Genomic DNA, 18,183 nt, shown 5'->3' with positions numbered 1-18,183 from the left:
AACCGATACGATGTGCAAACGGCTATCGGTATATAAAATCATTTAAATAAATAAATAAACATAATCCACTCTGTTATCTAGTCCTAAAGAAGAGTCTGTGAAAGCCTGCTTCAGTTCACTAAGTCATCCAGTCCTACTGGTGACAAACTCTTTCTCTCTGTATTTATTCTTTGAACCATTCAGTCCCGGAGGTCTGTTCCTGTGCCAGTCTGCTCAGTTATCCAGTAACTGTTTAGTGTTTATTGTTTTTCCTTTGTCTCCTTTTTCTCAGACCTGCTATAAGTACGAATTCCCCTGAAGTTATTGTCGCGCATCAGCCAGTCATACGCTCATCTGCTAAAACTTCGGAGAGACTCACTTTGCTGAACTCTGTTCGTCCTCTGACATCTAAGGCTGCCTTACAGAAGCTACCAAACCGACCTGCTTTCCTGAGTTTTCCAAGCAAGACCTCAAGTTCATCATAAAGTACTCTGGGAGCGGCTGAATGCTGGGCTAGAAAGTGCTAATACGGAATCAGTGCATTGCTTGTGCACCATTTTAAAGATGGGCAAGTTAATGCTGTGCCGTCTCAGTCAGCATCCATGTCCCACAGCACAATACTGGATGGAGCGCTGTAGCCAGGGAGAAGTGAAGGATCATTTTCCGTACTAAGCGAAGGCATTGTCAGTCTCTGAAAGACAGTAAATACTGTTGGGATGCAGCAAATGAAAAGAATATATTCATGGTATCAAAAGGGGGGAAAGCTGTCATTTGGCCAGCTCCTCATTAATCTGCTTTGTTGTTGAATTTCTGTGGAACTGTTTCTATTCTTTCTTTTCCTTTCTTCTCCTTTAAGTATTCTCCCCCTTCCTTAAAGAGGAGGAGAGGAGCTCTCCAGCATACAGGTGGATGCCCCAGTGGTAGACACTCGTTTCTGCTGGCCTCCTGTGTATGAGGAGTGTGCAGCCAGGACGCTGAGTAAAGGTATGGGGAGGAAGGGGGACTACACCATATTACAAGCTGTGTCAGGTAAACCAGTGCTGGTTAGGAATGAATATTTAAATACTTCTAATTCAGATACATAACAATACAAAACTATATTCCATGCACTGTTTGGTATTTTACCAACAAATGAATTTTGTATAGAACTCATAGGTTATGATTTTGTAGCATCCAGTGCACTACAATATAATACATTGCAGATGAAATGCTCTGTATATAAATATAGTTAGGTATTGAAAAGTGTAACTATAGCCCCTCTTCTGACCGACTAGCTGTTTAATGCTACTTTAATGCCGAAGTCGTTTTTTCTTATGGGATTTTGATTTAAATTCCATGGCAAGTGGTACGAGTTGGAATAATTGGAAATCAGGCGGAGCCTTTTTGTTGAGAGGAAGACTGCAGTTGGGCAAACACCACAATACCTACCAGTAGTATTGCGTTTTGAGTAAAAATTGGCTGCCAATGTTTTCCTGAATTTAATACAGTACATCTGGAAGGCTGAATTTCAGCACAAGCTCATGTGTTGAAGTGTACTCCAGATATCACCTGACCAAGCTCCACAGACTCTGCCTAGGGAATATTTTTGGATCAGATTCTGGATGGTGCCTGGGTACTATCAAACCAGGATTCAGGATATCTGGTCATGCAGAAAACGACAATGGTATTCTAGGAGTTTTCTGCAAAAATGTTTGAATCACCAGTGCTCAGCCTTGCTCTTTATCAGTAAATGTTTCCAACTACAGATGCTGGAAAATTGTTATATAGAAGACTGATGCTAATGAGTCAAGAATGAAATATTCTTTTTGCTGGGTTTTTTATTTTTTTTTTTTCAAATTGGTATGAAATTTGTTTGACAGGCTATAAGGTGTAAAGGAAACCTGCATTGATTTTAATGGCTGATGTGATACATTGCAGACCATAACTAAGCTACAGAATGCTGCCAGTAGTGCCTACAGGAGTTATGGCCCTGATATTCCTTGAAGAGCAGTGGCCTGTGAATTGCTGACAGGAGAATACCCTGTGATGCCTATGAGGGGCGGCCTGTGGTTTGCACTATGGAGATGTCATGAGGATGCCCACCAGTTATGGGAGCTTATAGGACTGGACACAGGGTGTGGAATGGAATGTTTGCAGGAATCTGCAGCTCTGTCATGGTCTGCACTGTACATTTTTAGTGATGCCAGTTATCATACAAACTAATCATATTTTTGTACTTTCGAGTTCATGTAAAATGCAGATGGCTATGTAGAAAAGATTTGAAATGCTTCCAATAAAATACATGAATTATGCAGCCTACCTCCCACATCCTTCTTTTTTTTTTTTAATTTAAAAATTATACATACAAAGGGATCCCAGCCCATTATAGCAAATGTAAGCTACAACAGGACAGAGGTTCCCTTACTTTTCAGGTGCAGGGATCCCTTTTCAACATCCAGAGGTTTTAGGGGCCCTCTCCCCACCAGTCCCGTTACCCTCCCATTATCCGCTCACTAGTTTTTCTTTTCCCCAAGCGTACTTCCTTCTCTAGCTGCCAACCCCCAGCCTCTTCCCACAAATCTCCCACCTCCATCCTTTCCTCATGAGTCTTTCTCCCTATCCCCTTTCCACCAATATCGTTCTCCTCATTGCCCATCCCACTAGTCTCTCAACTCTGTCTTTCCAGCTCCACCCCCAGTCTCTATCCCAGTTTCCCAATCCCCTTCTCACTAGTCTGTCTTCCCCAGCTGCCAACCTAACAGTTTGTCTCCCACTCATGACCTCTCCACCATTTCTCTCCCCAAACCCAGCCCACTAATACCCTTACCCTTCCTACTACCAATTGCCAACCCATCAGACTGTAACTCTAACATCTCCTCATCAATCATAGTAGTCCAGTTGTGTTCACTTCCAGCCTTCAAGGGCCACAAATAGGTAGGGTTTTATCCTTAGTGAATATGATGAGAGATTTGTATGCATGCTGCCTCTATTGTATACAAATCTATGTCATACATATTCATTAGGGATATCCTGAAAACCTGACTTGTTTGCAGTCCTTGCGGGCCTGGGAGTGAATACTTCTTCCCATCTATCTGTCTTCCAGTCCCAATCCACCAGTGTCTGTTCCTTCCAGCCTCTCCCGAGCAGTCTCTGTTCCCTTACTACTTTTCCACCACTTTGCCCTAGCCTGCCCACCACAAGTCTCTCTCCCTCCAGTCCATCCCCACGTCAGTCTTTTCTCTTAGCATCTCCCAACTGTCTCTCTCTCTCTTCCAAGCTCCTCTCCATAGCCTCTGTTTCTTCCTGCCCCTCCTAACCAGTCTCTCTCCTTCCAGTCCCTCTTCTTCCTAGTCCCCAGCTATCTCCTCACCAGTGTCTCTCTCCAGCCTACCCCCCTCCTCACCAATCTGCCTTTCCCCTGTAGGGCGATATCTTATGTTTACCACTGAATCAAATATGAATCATACTAGCCAAGAAACTGACAGGCCCCAAGCACTGTCACAGCAAAAGACTTTACCCAGGTGAACTTTAAAACTGCATTGTCCCAGTGGAAAATGAAGAACTTTTGTCCTCTTACACTGAAGGATACCTTATCAGATCTGCCTGTTTTGCATGTTCCTTTGTCAATAAGAGCACAGCAGACAGAGCTTAAGCTCCTAAACAAGAGACAGAGATGAGCCAAGGCAAGCAAAGGTCAGAAGGACCCTCACCTTTAGGGGGGGGCGGTCAGAGACAGAGTAAATGCTGACACTGGCTGAAAGCTTGCCATAAAGACATGGCATTTCTCCCCCCGTAGAAATGGGGAAGGGGAGTAAGATGTGCAATGTGGCAGGACTCCTCCTGAAGTAATGGGAGGAGTAAAAAGACCCTCCACCCACCACAAGGTTATGCATGAGATTATGCATATTAATCAGCCAGGAAGTATAAGACGGGGGCAAAGAAGAAGGAAGGAAGGTGCAAACCTTGGGAGAAAACATGGAAAGTGGATCCTGAGAGCGACCCTGGAAACTGCTGAAGAATCTCTGAAAATGAAAGGAGGGCCATAAGCAGACCAGCACTCCCTGCTATCAAGAAGGAAGAAGACTAGGTGTGGCCCGGAGATGAGAGAGATGAAGTACCTGCTCGTGCGGAGAGTGGGACAGAATCTGAGACTTGGAGGGGCAAGGGCACACCCAGACAGCCCAGCAAGTACCAGAGCCAGAAGCAAGTCTTTTTCCGGGACCACCTGCCTACTCTGCCAGTACGAAGCCCAAGAAGCAAGTCCTTCCCTGCACACATTCTCCAGCTCTCCAGCCGGAACCCGCTTCAGAGACGAACAGAGGATTTTGCCTGAAGTTGGAATCAGGGGTAAGTAAGTTAGCCATACGTGTTAATATATTAAGCAGGCTAAGATTTATGGCATGTGTGAAATCACCCATGGTAAAGAACTTTCTTTAGGGAAAACTGATGCTTAGTGACCAGGATGTCAAAGAGGAATTGTTGTTTTCTAAATGCTATATCCAGTCAAATCTGACACAAAAGTCTATTCCTGGGGAGAATACACTTTGTCTTTTTCCTGACTCAGGATCGTAAGTAAGGTGGGAGGGCAGCTGGTGGTATCCTGCAGCAGACAGATTCTTGCACCCCTAAACTTGCTTATACCCCCACTACTCACTTTACCCTGACTGATTTCCTGGCCATCGGCTGCTAGTCGTGATCTTCCAGCCTGTTGCTGCCCCTGTTGTCTTGGTCCATACAAGCTGCTGCTGCTTCTGTCCCTAGTGTCATGGCTTGCACAGGTTTGCTTTTTGCCCTGCCCCCAATGTTCTGGCCTAGGCAGGCTTTCTATTACCTCCCTTTCCTTCCCTCATGCCTTGATGTTCCGGCCTGCACCGCATTACTACTACCATGAACCCCCAACTTCATTATTCTGGTCAATATGGGCCTGCTCCTGATTTTCCTTCCTGCAAAAGCTTTTTGCGCCATCCTTCACTAATGTCTCAACCAATATGGGCCTTTTAGTAGCTTCTAATTAATCTAAGAGCGGAGCCTCTTGCACTAATGATTTATCCTTCCCACAGATCTGTGGACCATGATGGCCTCAAGGTCCACAGGTTGGGAACCACTGCAGTAAAGAACTAACACTGTGCCAGAATAACATAAAAGTTTTTTGTTTTTTCATTTTGTGTTTATGGGAAAAATGTTTAGTACATCCAGCATATTGTGAGAAAAATTAATGTGTTAATCACCCCCTCCCAAACACCTATTAAACGGCTTTTTTTCTGCATTGCTGTAAGAATATAATTATAGCAGGTTTAGGCTGAAAGCAAATTAAAGTTTATTATTGCCCAGCTTTCTGATTGCATAATCACCACTCCGTGTATGGTGGTGTCAAAGCAAATAAAATGTTAAGAATGATCTGAAAAGGAATGGTGAATAAAATGCAAAATATATTTCCTTTGCTTTGAGTCATGAGGTGACCACATCTTGAGTATTTGCAGTTTTGGTATCCCCATCTCAAAAAAGATATAGACATAAAAAAGGTGCAGAGGATGGTGATACAAATGATTAGATGGAACATCTCTCCTATGATGAGAAGCTATAGAGCTCTTCTGTTTGGAAAAGAGAAGGCTCAGATGACAGATTTTTATAAAATCATGACTGAGGTGAAACAGGCAAATAAAGGATGGTTATTAACCTTTCAAATAATAATAAAACAAGGTGACATTCCATGAAACTAAAACCAGCAGATTCAAAGCAACTCGTAAAAAGTACTTTTTCTCCAAGAACAAGCAAGGATGGTAGTCCTCACCACGGGGGTGACATCATCAAAAGAAGCCCATCACGGAAAACTTCTGTCAAAGTTTCCAGAACTTTGACTTGACAAACTGAGCATGCCCAGCATGCATCCATGTGGGATCCCTCTTCAGTCTGGTTTTTTCCGCGGAGCTTTTGAATTGTGGTGTGAGTGAGCTCTTAACTTTATCTTTAAAACTTGTGGAAAACATTTTTCCCTAATTGTTTGTGGTGTTTCCTTGCGTTCCATCAACACCGGGTACCTCTCAGTCCCTCCTGTAGCCTACAGCTAGGTTTCTCAGCATTTTCGGGTAAGTTCTTTCATTTCGACCTCCTCTGTGGCAGCAATGCCTCGGTGCCCACTGGACAACATTGCCTGCCACCATCGTTGTTTTGCATTCCCCTTTTTTCGCTTTGGTTATGGTCACTACCGGTTTTTGTCGACATGCCTGGTGCATGAGGGTCATGTCTATCACAGACCCCCATGATATATTTGTCCTCTGCCTGGGGGCATCACATCAAAAATCAAAGAACTGGGTGTGATATGTGATAGGGATATCAAACAAATTGTAAAAAGATCACATATAATAAACGTGAATTATTGAATAAGGTAAACCCTCATAAATGAGCTATTGTACACTTGCGCTGTAACAGCGTTTTAACTTTTATGCACTCATTACGATTGTGCATGCTCACTGAAATTAATCATGGGGTAACCGTTTTCATTTCACGTAAAGTGTGCCGCTGTTCTTGAACAGAAAACTTTTTTTTTGGATTTTTTTTTTAAACAGTTTTGTTTTAGAACTTTAACATCAACTCTAACTTGACTCAATAGTAAAGAAACATCAATGAAATGAAGAACTTATCTTTCCCAAGAAAAAAACAGACTAGAGATGAAGAGCTCCTCAGCTCTGCTCTGCCGAATGCCCGACACCACTGGTGTTTTGGAAACTTCTTCAGGGGCTTTAATCACTGAGAAATGAAATAAGACATATTTAGTAAAAAAAACCGCCAACATTTCAATAGGAAGGTTTAGTTACGCAAGCTTACATGTCTAGAGTTGGAGAGCAATTTGTCCATTATGCGGCATTTCATGACAAGGACCCGCCATCTTAAAAAATGATGTATTTAAAGCCTACGTGTGGTTTCAGAAACGACCAATCAAAAAAGAGGGAGGATTTTTTTTGAATGAGAACAAATGACTGGCTCTTTAAATCAACAAAGACCATTCAATAATGTCATTCATGCCCCGGGGAAATTCGCTAGATAGTTTAAAAATACATCTTTGCTCTATAATTCAAGAAGGTGTTGACGTCTCCTCCTCTGATGTTAATCGGGACTGCGTCTAGAATGGTCCAATGTAACTCCGCAAAACTATGATTTGCTGAAAGGCAGTGTTTTACTATCGGTGCTTCAATATTGCCAGTGTTAAATCTGCTATGTTTTATATTCAATATTGGTGATCTTTCCATATTTCTCCGATCATGGCATTTTGACACATGTCACAATGGCCACAAATTGTATGGAGGCCAGTGACAGGTGATAGCGGAATGGTCTGTAATGCTGCTCTCACGAGATGATTTTTGATGTTCGGTACCCTCTGAAATTAAATTAAAGGTGGTTCTATAAACAGCAGTGGCGTAGCCATGGGTGGGCCGCTGCCCACCCAACTGGCACCGGAACTGCAAGGCTGTCGCGGGATCCCATCCCCGCGACAGTGAAGAAGAGGACCCAGGCCTGGCGCGCCATCACGGCACACATGGGGAAGCGGTCCTGCAGCCATATGGCCGACCAATCTTCCTGTTTGTGGGGGGGGGGGGGGGTGAGCAGAAGCGCCATGCACAGCTTCCACTTCCTCCCCCCAAAGTAGGAAGATCAGCTGGCCTCTCTTGCTGCCACCGGCCTCCTATCTTCGGGCCTTACAGCCGACCCGATCTTCCTGTTTGGGGGGGGGGGAGGAGAGCGGAACCGCCGCACACAGCTTCTGCTCCCCCCCCCCCCAGCAGGAAGAACGGTCGGCTGAACGGCACGAAGATAGCAGGAGGCCGGTGGCATCTGATCTTCCTGCTCTGGGGGAGGGAAGGAAACAGAACTGTGCACAGACTGAATGTGTATGTGTGGATGAGAATGGGAGCCTTTGGTGTGTGTGTGTGGGTGAAAATCTGAGCCTGGGTGTGTATGGGGTGAGAATGGAAGCTTGAATATGTGGGTGAGCATTGGAAGCTTGAATATGTGGGTGTAGAGAGTGGAAGCTTTGACTATGTGGGTGAGAGTGGACGCTTGATTGTGGTTGAATTGGGTTGCTTTGAATGTGTTGTGGTTGAGAATGGACCTTAAATGTGTATATGTGTGGGTGAGAATGGGAGTCTGGGTTTGTATGTGTGGGTGAGAATGGGTGCTTGGATGTGCGTCTGTGGTGTGCATAAGAATATAAGCCTGGGGAGGGGTGAGAGAAGTGAGAGCTTGTATGTATGTCTGCAGAGAATGTGAGCTTGAGGCGGGGGAGAGAGCATATGAGAGTGAGATCTTGAGTGTGTGTGAGGGAGTCTGTAAGAGAAAGTGTGTGTGTGTGTGTGGAAGGGAAAAGAAGACAGTAGTAGAAGAAAGACACTGAAAGGGAATTAGGAAATGAGCGACAAGGGAAAAAATGGGAAAAAGATGAGGACCAACTGATTAAAAAAATACAAAGATCAGACGACAAAGGTTTAAAAAAAAAAATAAAAAAAAAAAATATATATATATATATATATATATATTTTGAGATGTTAGCAATTTAAATATTCAAAAGAATAGCCAATTCAATGAAAGACCACCGTGTGCAGATTTTTATCTCATTATAAATGGGCCTCATATGTCGGCATAGAGCTCATTGTGTGTGAACAAAAGTATTAATGCCACATTTAATCATAGGTCCAATAATGATTTTTCTTCATTTATGCTTTCACCAGTAGTGACCCGTCTATTATATCATTCGTTAGTATTTCAATTTAAACATTACTTAGCTTCTTTGCCATTCAAAGGAGATTCAAGGAGAAACGCTGTTTGTGAGTACATGAATTCATGAAGCTGAGGCTGAGAGTCTCGGGGCCCGACACGGACCGTGTTTCAGCGGGAACCTTCGTCCGGGGCCGAAAATCTACAACATTAAAACAGTCGGATAAAGAAAGCAACATTGTATTAAATTTCACAGTCATACAATACAGTGGTACTAATGTACTAGTAGCTTGGCGGCATTCCTTCCAGCTAGCAAAGCGTCTCCTCTAACGTGAACGCAGCATTGGCGCCATTTTTAAAGAGCTGTGAGCCAATCAGATATCCCCATGTCAAAAGCATTCGATGACATCAGCGCTTCTTAGCTAAATCAAATGGTTGAATACCATTCTATGGACATATTTAACCCGTTAGGTTGTATACTATTTAAATAGAAGACCCATCGTTGTTCTTTGTAAGTTAAGAATAGTTTGCTGGATTACCACCTCGTGACGACATCAATATTTGGTCGACCAACCCTCCACTTCAAATCCACAAATTGATGGTGGTATTGTATACAATGTTGCACGATAGGAGCCTGCTGTTTACCAGTAGATAGAAAGCTGCAGTGTTCCATCAATTGGGTTCGAATAGGGCGTTTAGTTCTACCCACATATATCTTATGACAGAGGCAAATGATGATATAGATCACATGAGAATTCAAACAATTTGAATATGTTCTTGCCCGATGTATTTTCCAGTGCGGTCTGTCCAGGAAGGACTTGATAGAGTGTTCGCACAGAAGGAACATTTGTTGCATGTTCAGAGTGTTAGGACGTAAAAAAGAATGCGTTAGCAAATCTCTCAAATTTTTTTCCGCGGCTGTATGCAATAGTAGGGGGGTCGGCAAAAAATTGGATTGGACTCTTAAAACATGCCAATTATTACGAATACTCGCTGCTATTGCTGATGATTTTAAAGTATATCTTAATGTGCATACTAACGGTGCTTCCTTCGTCGAATGTTGATTATCAAGTAGGAGCCACTCGTGCTGTGCATTATTTGCTCGTTTCATAGCTTTCTTTAAATTAGATGCCGGGTATCCGCGAAGCAGTAGTCGAGTTGCAAGAATATTAGCTTGAAGCTGGAACTCAGATTTTTCAGAGCATAGGCGGCGTAACCTTAAAAATTGACCAATTGGTAAATTACTTTTTAAAGTATGTGGATGGAAACTTGAAAAATGTAGGAGTGTATTCTTATCAGTAGGCTTTTTATATAAAGTAGTACTAAAATGATCTTCTTGACGGGTAATTAAAATGTCCAAAAAATTAATTTGTGTGGAATGGAATTGCATGGTAAAAAATAGATTAGAATCCAAAGTGTTAATCCAATTCAGGAATAAATGTAGTTGTAGTTCATGCCAAATAAAAAAGATGTCATCAATATATCTTGTCCAATGGGAAACATGCTGAAACCTTGTATCAGAATATAAAAATGTGTCTTCAAAATTGGACATATACAAATTAGCCAGACTGGGGGGCCATCGTGGCCCCCATAGCAGTGTCGTGGGTCTGTTGAAAAAAATCCCCATTAAAAAGAAAATAATTATCCCGTAGTGCTATTTGTGCTAATTGTATCAAGAATTCAGTTGGTACTCGATGAGGTCGAGGTCTAGAATCCAATGCCCGTATATCCAATGTCACCAAAATACATGCATGGTCTATTTATATGGATGCCAGTCTAGTCAGCATTGTTTTCGTGTCCCTTATATAAGATGTCATACTAGGAATTAAAGGCTGGAGAAATTTGTCAATAAAACTTGACAACTGTTCTAGTAGTGAGTTGATCGTGCTCACTATAGGTCTGCAAGGAGGATTGGTTTATATTTTTGTGAATTTTAGGGACCATGTATAATGTTGGTGCTTGATATACATTGTTGATCAAAAATGCACGTTCCTTTGCAGATAAAAAGCCAATTACAAACCCATCTTCTACTATCTCTTCAATTTTAGAAAATAAATCAGGTCCTGGATCGCAGGCAAGCTTCTGATAGTTATTTGCATCTGATAAATGATCATTTACTATATTGATATATTTAGATCTATCCATCAGTACCGCCGCCCCACCTTTATCAGCTTGCTTTATCACAATGGAAGAGGATTGTTTTAATTCCATTAAAGCCTGATTTTGTGCTTTAGATAAATTATATCTAGGTTGGTCAGGAACAGTTTCAATATTGTCTAATTCTAAAAGAACGAGATCCATAAATGTTTTCACATGGGGATTGATGGGTCCTGGGGGTAACAATGTAGATTTTGGAGAAACAATGGAAGTATCTAATAGAGTTGGCTGATTAGCAAAAAACAATTTAATCTGCAATATCCGAAAAAACCGGTAAAGGTCCCGTCTTGTCTGAAAAGCATCATAGAAATAAAAAGGTACAAAAGACAGTCCTTTTTCCAATAAACTGCTTTGTGAAATGGTCAAAGATAGACTTGATAAATTGACTGAGGGAATGAATTGGCTTTGTGATCGAGTCTGAGGGCGACCCCCCCGTGTATGACCATGGAATACCCCCTCGATTCTGAAAAAAACGACGACCTAGTCATCTATTGGAAGCTCTATCATGATTGTAGCGATTGTCACCTGTGGTGTTAGTGTTAGTAAAAGTTGTGGAAGCATCCTCATCTGATCCTGAAGATGATTCATCTGATTTAGCGAAGGCAACTCGTCTTTGTTTAGTGATTTGACGTCGTTGCCAAGGATAGATAGTCCCGGAAGCATAATCCTTCTCATCGCGCTTAAATTTGGTAATCTTAGATTGTCGAACTTCTGCTCGATATTTCTCAATAGATTGAATCAATTCATGCAATTTGTTGTCATAGTCCTCCAATTTCTCAGTAGTTTGTAAGGAGCTTTTAATCTCATCGCATGTAATCTTTACTTCCTCAGTAAGTTTTTGAGATGTTTAACACTTTGGATTCTAATCTATTTTTTACCATGCAATTCCATTCCACACAAATTAATTTTTTGGACATTTTAATTACCCGTCAAGAAGATCATTTTAGTACTACTTTATATAAAAAAAACCTACTGATAGGAATACACTCCTACATTTTTCAAGTTTCCATCCACATTCTTTAAAAAGTAATTTACCAATTGGTCAATTTTTAAGGTTATGCCGCCTATGCTCTGAAAAATCTGAGTTCCAGCTTCAAGCTAATATTCTTGCATCTCGACTACTGCTTTGCGGATACCCGGCATCTAATTTAAAGAAAGCTATGAAACGGGCAAATAATGCACAGCGCGAGTGGCTCCTACTTGATAATCAACATTCGACGGAGAAAGCACCGTTAGTATGCACATTAAGATATACTTTAAAATCATCAGCAATAGCAGCAAGTATTCGTAATAATTGGCATGTTTTAAAAGTCCATCCAATTTTTGCCGAACCCCCCCCCCCCCCCCCCCCCCCTACTATTGCATACAGCTGCGGAAAAAATTTGAGAGATTTGCTAACACATTCTTTTTTACGTCCTGAACACTCTGAATAGGAAGATTTACCAGTCGGCCATTGGCCATGCAACAAATGTTCCTCTGTGCGAACACTCTATCAGGTCCTTCCTGGACAGACCACACTGGGAAAATACATCAGGCAAGAACATATTCAAATTGTTTGACTTCTCATGTGATCTATATCATCATTTGCCCCTGTCATAAGATATATGTGGGTAGAACTAAACACCCTATTCGAACCCAATTGACGGAACACCGCAGCAGTCTATCTACTGGTAAACAGCAGGCTCCTATCGTGCAACATTGTATACAATACCACCATCAATTTGTGGATTTGAAGTGGAGGGTGGTCGACCAAAGATTGATGTCGTCGCGGGGTGGTAATCCACAAACTATTCTTAACTTACAAGAACAACGATGGATCTTCTATTTAAATAGTATACAACCTAACGGGTTAAATATGTCCATAGAATGGTATTCAACCATTTGATTTAGCTAAGAAGCGCTGATGTCATCCAATGCTTTTGACATGGGGATATTTGATTGGCTCACAGCTCTTTAAAAATGGCGCCAATGCTGCGTTCACGTTAGAAGAGACGCTTTGCTAGCTGGAAGGAATGCCGCCAAGCTACTAGTACGTTAGTACCACTGTATTGTATGACTGTGATATTTAATACAATGTTGCTTTCTTTATCCGACTGTTCCAATGTTGTAGATTTTCGGCCCCGGACGAAGGCTCCCGCTGAAACACGGTCCGTGTCGGGCCCCGAGACTCTCAGCCTCAGCTTCATGAATTCATGTACTCACAAACAGCGTTTCTCCTTGAATCTCCTTTGAATGGCAAATAAACTAAGTAATGTTTAAATTGAAATACTAACGAATGATATAATAGACGGGTCACTACTGGTGAAAGCATAAATGAAGAAAAATCATTATTGGACCTATGATTAAAACGTGGCATTAATAACTTTTGCTCACACACAATGAGCTCTCTGCCGACATATGAGGCCCATTTATAATGAGATAAAAATCTGCACACTGTGTCTTTCAATATTACATTGAATTGGGACATTTGGCTATTCTTTTTGACTATTTGATACGTGGCTAAAATCCCTTCATTAATCTTATAGCGAGAGGTATATATTCTTTGCTCAGCAATTTAAATATGTCATCTTTAGGAATGTGCATTTCTTATATTTTTTTATTTTGCTCGCTCTTAAGTATTCCACCGTTCAGACATTTTAGTTTCTCAGGCTTTGTATTTTGGCTTTATCTGCATGTTTCTATTTCTAATTTATAGTCTCTTATTTCTATATTAGGTAAGGGTCGGTCTCCATTTTGCCTGTGTGTGACAGAAATGCAGTATTTCTAGCATATAGTTTCTCTGTAGTAGTAGTCCAGCTTGTTCTGTTATTCCAGTAGGTGATGTATTAATGTTCTAGGGCCTGGTGTAGTATTTGCATTGCTGCTTTTTTCATAAGGTTGCTGTTTGAATCCTGAGAGTCAGTGCTGTGATTGTATGGCAAGGTTCTGGATGCCTCTTCTTCTTTGCAAGAGTTTGTGTTACTTCACAAAATAGCAGTGGAGGGTTATTTTTTGCTGAGATGACACCAGAATTTGAATTTTTTTTCATGTTAGCTGTAATGTGAATTGCCCTAGCTCTGCGCTGCACCTGTTCTGATGATTAATTATATTTTATTGTATTTATGAAGATTTCTGGGTTTCTGCAAAGACGATTCATGAAAGAATACATTAATTTTTGTTTTATTACATGATTGGATCTGATTGTTTTCTATACTTGAAATAATTGAAGTAAATTATTTTAAAGTTTCATACATGACACATTATGGCTGTTGCAAATTACTTAAGCAATTCTAGGGTGCAGTATATGGCATTATTTATCAATATGAAAACAACTAGTAGGTCTCAGACCTGCATGCCTACAGCCCACCCATGTTAACCTTGTGCCCACCCAAAAAATCAATTCTGGCTACGCCACTGATAAACAGCGGATGAAGCTGAAGCACATGCCAGTGTTTATGTATGCTCTTGACAATAGCTGGTGCTCGATTTGTATATTGCAATACGTAGACATCCTGGGAAACTGTTTTCCTACCTTGATACGTTAACAAGGACTCTCTTGGTGGGTACAGTGCCCTTTTGTTTTTTGTTTTTTTTTTGTCAAAATCATTTTTATTAATGAGCAACGCAGGTACAACCAAAACTGTTAAGGGAAAGAGAAGGTACAATATAAACCAAAGATTGATGCAGCCTTGCAATACAGGATGGATTCCCCTTAATTATCAGAACCAACATGAACAACACCCTGCATACACTCTGTTTGAGGTCCACCGAACCATAATGATCAAACCAAACTCAGACAGTACCACACAACCCATTCATGCCACATTCAACCACAGTGCTCTTTTGTATGCTGATCTGATGACCTTGAAAGGATACCCTTTTTCAAAAAACCGCTTAGCTAAATCGTAAACTTGATATTTGAAGTCGTTTAACAAAGAGCAGAGACAACGTAAACAAAAAAACTGGCCCACAGGGAGGCCCTCATTCAAAAAAAATCCTCCCTCTTTTTTGATTGGTCGTTTCTGAAACCACACGTAGGCTTTAAATACGTCATTTTTTAAGATGGCGGGTCTTTGTCATAAAATGCCACAAAACGGACAAATCGCTCTCCAACTCTAGACATGTAAGCTTGCGTAACTAAACCTTCTTATTGAAATCTTGGCGTTTTTTACCAAATATGTCTTTTATTTCATCTCTCAGTGATTAAAGCCCCTGAAGAAGTTTCAGTGGTGTCGGTCATTCGGCAGAGCAGAGCTGAGGAGCTCTTCAGCTCCAGTCGGCTTTTTTCTTGGAAAAGATAAGTTCTTCATTTCATTGATGTCTCTTTACTATTGAGTCAAGTTAGAGTTGATGTTAAAGTTCTAAAACAAAACTATTTAAAAAAAAAAAAAATCCAAAAAAAAAGTTCTCTGTTCAAGAACAGTGGCACACTTTACGTGAAATGAAGTTACCCCATGATTAATTTCAGTGAGCATGCACAATCGTAATGAGCGCATAAAAGTTAAAATGCTGTTACAGCGCAAGTGTACAATAGCTCATTTATGAGGGTTTACCTTATTCAATAATTCACGTTTATTATATGTGATCTTTTTACAATTTGTTTGGGGGCATCACATGACATCTGGGATTGTCACAAGTGCACCAAATGACCCTGAAGACATCACGCCCAACTTAACAAGATGGAGTAACTCTTCAGTTCGGGGAAGTCCAAGCCATTGACTTCGGCACCAATGGACCTTGGAGCCGCACCGATGGACACCACGCCATTGACATCAGTCGGATCGTCTGGTCAAGGGTGCATGAGACCAGCCTTGCTCATCTCTTCCAAGTTGAGGAAGTTGGTTTCCTCATCTTCAACCTCGGCACGGGGGGAAAGACCAGGCCGAGCATTGAGGGAAGCCAAGGAAATGTCGGAACCAAGGAAATGTCGGAACCGGTTGCCTTCAATGCACAGTGCCAGGCATGGGATGCACCGGCTCATGCCATAATGCCCCTAAAGCTACTCTGCAGCGAGGAATGCCCATCCTCCATTGATAACAAGGGTCTGCAGCGGTCTGCACCAGTCGTTAGTCCATCTCGGGGATCTGAAGAGGATCTAGCCACCCCTCCTTCCTCGCAGTCAGTGTTTGCTTCAGCAACTTTTGAGGAGAAGCTAGAGCAAATACATGTACGGCATCGGTCCTGCGGCAACAATGGCACCGACACAGATCCTGTCCGCTTTGGAACTGCTGCTGGAATGGCTCATTGTGCTCATCGATGTTACCAGCCTGTCTGGTGCAAGTTCCTAGGAGGCCTATGCGGTGGTGGTTGTCGGTTCATCCAAGGAGGAAGCTCCGCGTAGGCTGGCAGAGACACTGCAGCCTGCTTCCCCCTGTCCAGCTTTGAAGGGCCTGCATCAGGTTTGCCGGTGACTGTGCCTCTGGACAAAGGCCAAGCACCCAGGGCCCCATCCTTTTGATTACAGTGAGGATATGGATCCCTATGACCCCTGGGAGGGGATGATATTATGGAGCCTTCCTCTAAGGGCTCGGAGGGACTCCACTCAGAACCATCTCCTCATGAAGAGCGGAGGTGGTCCTCGCCGGAGGACTTATCCTTCACAGGTTTTATGCAGGTAATGGTGGAAGCTATTCCATTTCAGTTGTTGATGGAAGAAGATGCCAGGCACAAGATGCTGGAGATCCTCCAATTTGTGAAGCCTCCTAAGGAAATTATGGCAGTCCCAGTGCATGATATCCTTAAGGAGTTGCTGTTGAGGATTTGGGAACACACCCTCACAGTGCTTCCCGTCCATAGGAAGCTGGATAGGGTATACCTCTTCCAGAAGGCTAGCAGATTCGATAACAGTAAGCTCCCCCACCAATTAGTGGTCATTAACCCTGCCATCAAGAGGGCCAAGCGCGCTCAGACCCATTCCTTGGCGCCCCCAGGGAAGGACCATAGGGGGTTAGATGCTCTTGGGAGGAAAGAAAGTGTACCAGGCAACCATGCTTATTGCCCGCATCGCCTCTTACCAGCTGTACATGAACCAATACTTGTGGGACCTCTGGAAGCAGGTGCAAGAAATAGCTGAGCAGCTGCCTCAGCAGCAGCAGGACTCCCTCCAGTCGCCAGTGCAGAAGGGCCTGGAGTACGGAAAACATGAGGTCCGGGCGACCTACAATGTTTTGAAAACGGCAGTAAGGGCCTCTGCAGTGGGAATTGGCACCCACAGATTGGCACATGAGGTCTCTTCGGTCAGCATTGCTTTCCTGTTGGAACCCGGTGTCTGAACAATTTCACCTTCCACTCCCTCTTTCAGAATCTGCACGTTCCAGTCTCGATTGGTGGATCCTCATGGACAATTTGCACTGTGGGGTGGCTCTAGAGGTTCCCAACTGAGACATCAGTCTATACGACTGGGGAGCGGTTTGTCAGGAGAGATCTATGCAGGGCCAATGTCAGTGGAAGAATCCTGATGGTCGATCAATTGTTTGGAGACCAGAGCGGTGAGATTGATGTTACAGGCTCTTCTACAGCTCCTGCAGAGGAAGTCGATCAGGGTTCTGTCCAACAATGCGACAGCGGTGGCTTATATCAATCGCCAGGGAGGAACCAAAAGCCAGCCAATGGCAATCAAAGCTCAGCCGTTGATAAACTGGGAGGAGCAACATCTTGTCAGCATTGCAGCCTCTCACATCACTGGGGTCAACAATGTTCAAGCAAATTTTCTCAGCTGCAACAGTCTCGATCCCGAGGAGTGGGAGCTATCTGAGGAGGCATTCCATCTCTTAAGCGACAAATGGTCCAGATCGAGCATGGACCTGATGGCAATGTTCCGAAATACCAAAGCCACTCGCTTCTTCAGTTGACTCCGGGAGCCAGGGGCAGAAGGAGTTGGATGCCTTGGTTTTCCCCTGGCCAAAGAATGTCCTGCTGTATGTATTTCCCCCTTGGCTTCTGGTCGGCAAGGTGCTGAGGCGCATAGAAGCTCACCCGTCAGAAGTGATCCTGGTTGCTCCAGAATGGCTGAGACGTCCATGGTTTGCGGATCTAGTCAACCTAACACTGGACCGTCCTCTGAGGTTTCGAGATCTTCCGAACCTTCTATGTCAGGGGCCGTTTGTTTGGAGAAGCCGATCGCTTTTGTCTAGCAGCATAGCTTTTGAGAGGCAACGTCTAAAGAACAAAGGTTATTCAGATGAAGTGGTGGCTGCCCTTTTGTGGTCTAGGAAAACCTCTACTTCCCTGGCGTATGTCAGGGTATGGGGGATTTTTGAGTCTTGGTGTGTGGAACACAAGGTGGACCCTATTCGGGTGTTGGTCTGACATATCCTTCTTACAGGCCGGCCTGGCTAAAGGCTTATCGTGCAGCTGTCTAAGAGTACAGGTAGTGGCCCT

The 18,183-nt window shown here is 42.9% G+C and overlaps 1 protein-coding gene across 1 annotated transcript in view; it reads left to right on the top strand.

Annotated features, from left to right (window-relative positions):
• LRRC56 (leucine rich repeat containing 56) overlaps positions 1–2,277 on the top strand; it is a 435,597-nt gene extending 433,320 nt beyond the window's left edge. The window contains exon 15 of the mRNA XM_029582256.1: positions 272–2,277. Coding sequence (XP_029438116.1) covers positions 272–464 — 193 coding nt within the window. The 3' untranslated portion in view covers positions 465–2,277. The remainder of the gene's footprint in view (positions 1–271) is intronic.
• Positions 2,278–18,183: the final 15,906 nt, after the last annotated feature.

Source organism: Rhinatrema bivittatum, chromosome 17 (genome assembly GCF_901001135.1).
Source record: "Rhinatrema bivittatum chromosome 17, aRhiBiv1.1, whole genome shotgun sequence".
Lineage (NCBI taxonomy): Eukaryota > Metazoa > Chordata > Amphibia > Gymnophiona > Rhinatrematidae > Rhinatrema > Rhinatrema bivittatum.
Note: the sequence above shows the minus strand (reverse complement) of the source record. Positions and strands in the feature narration are given on the sequence as shown.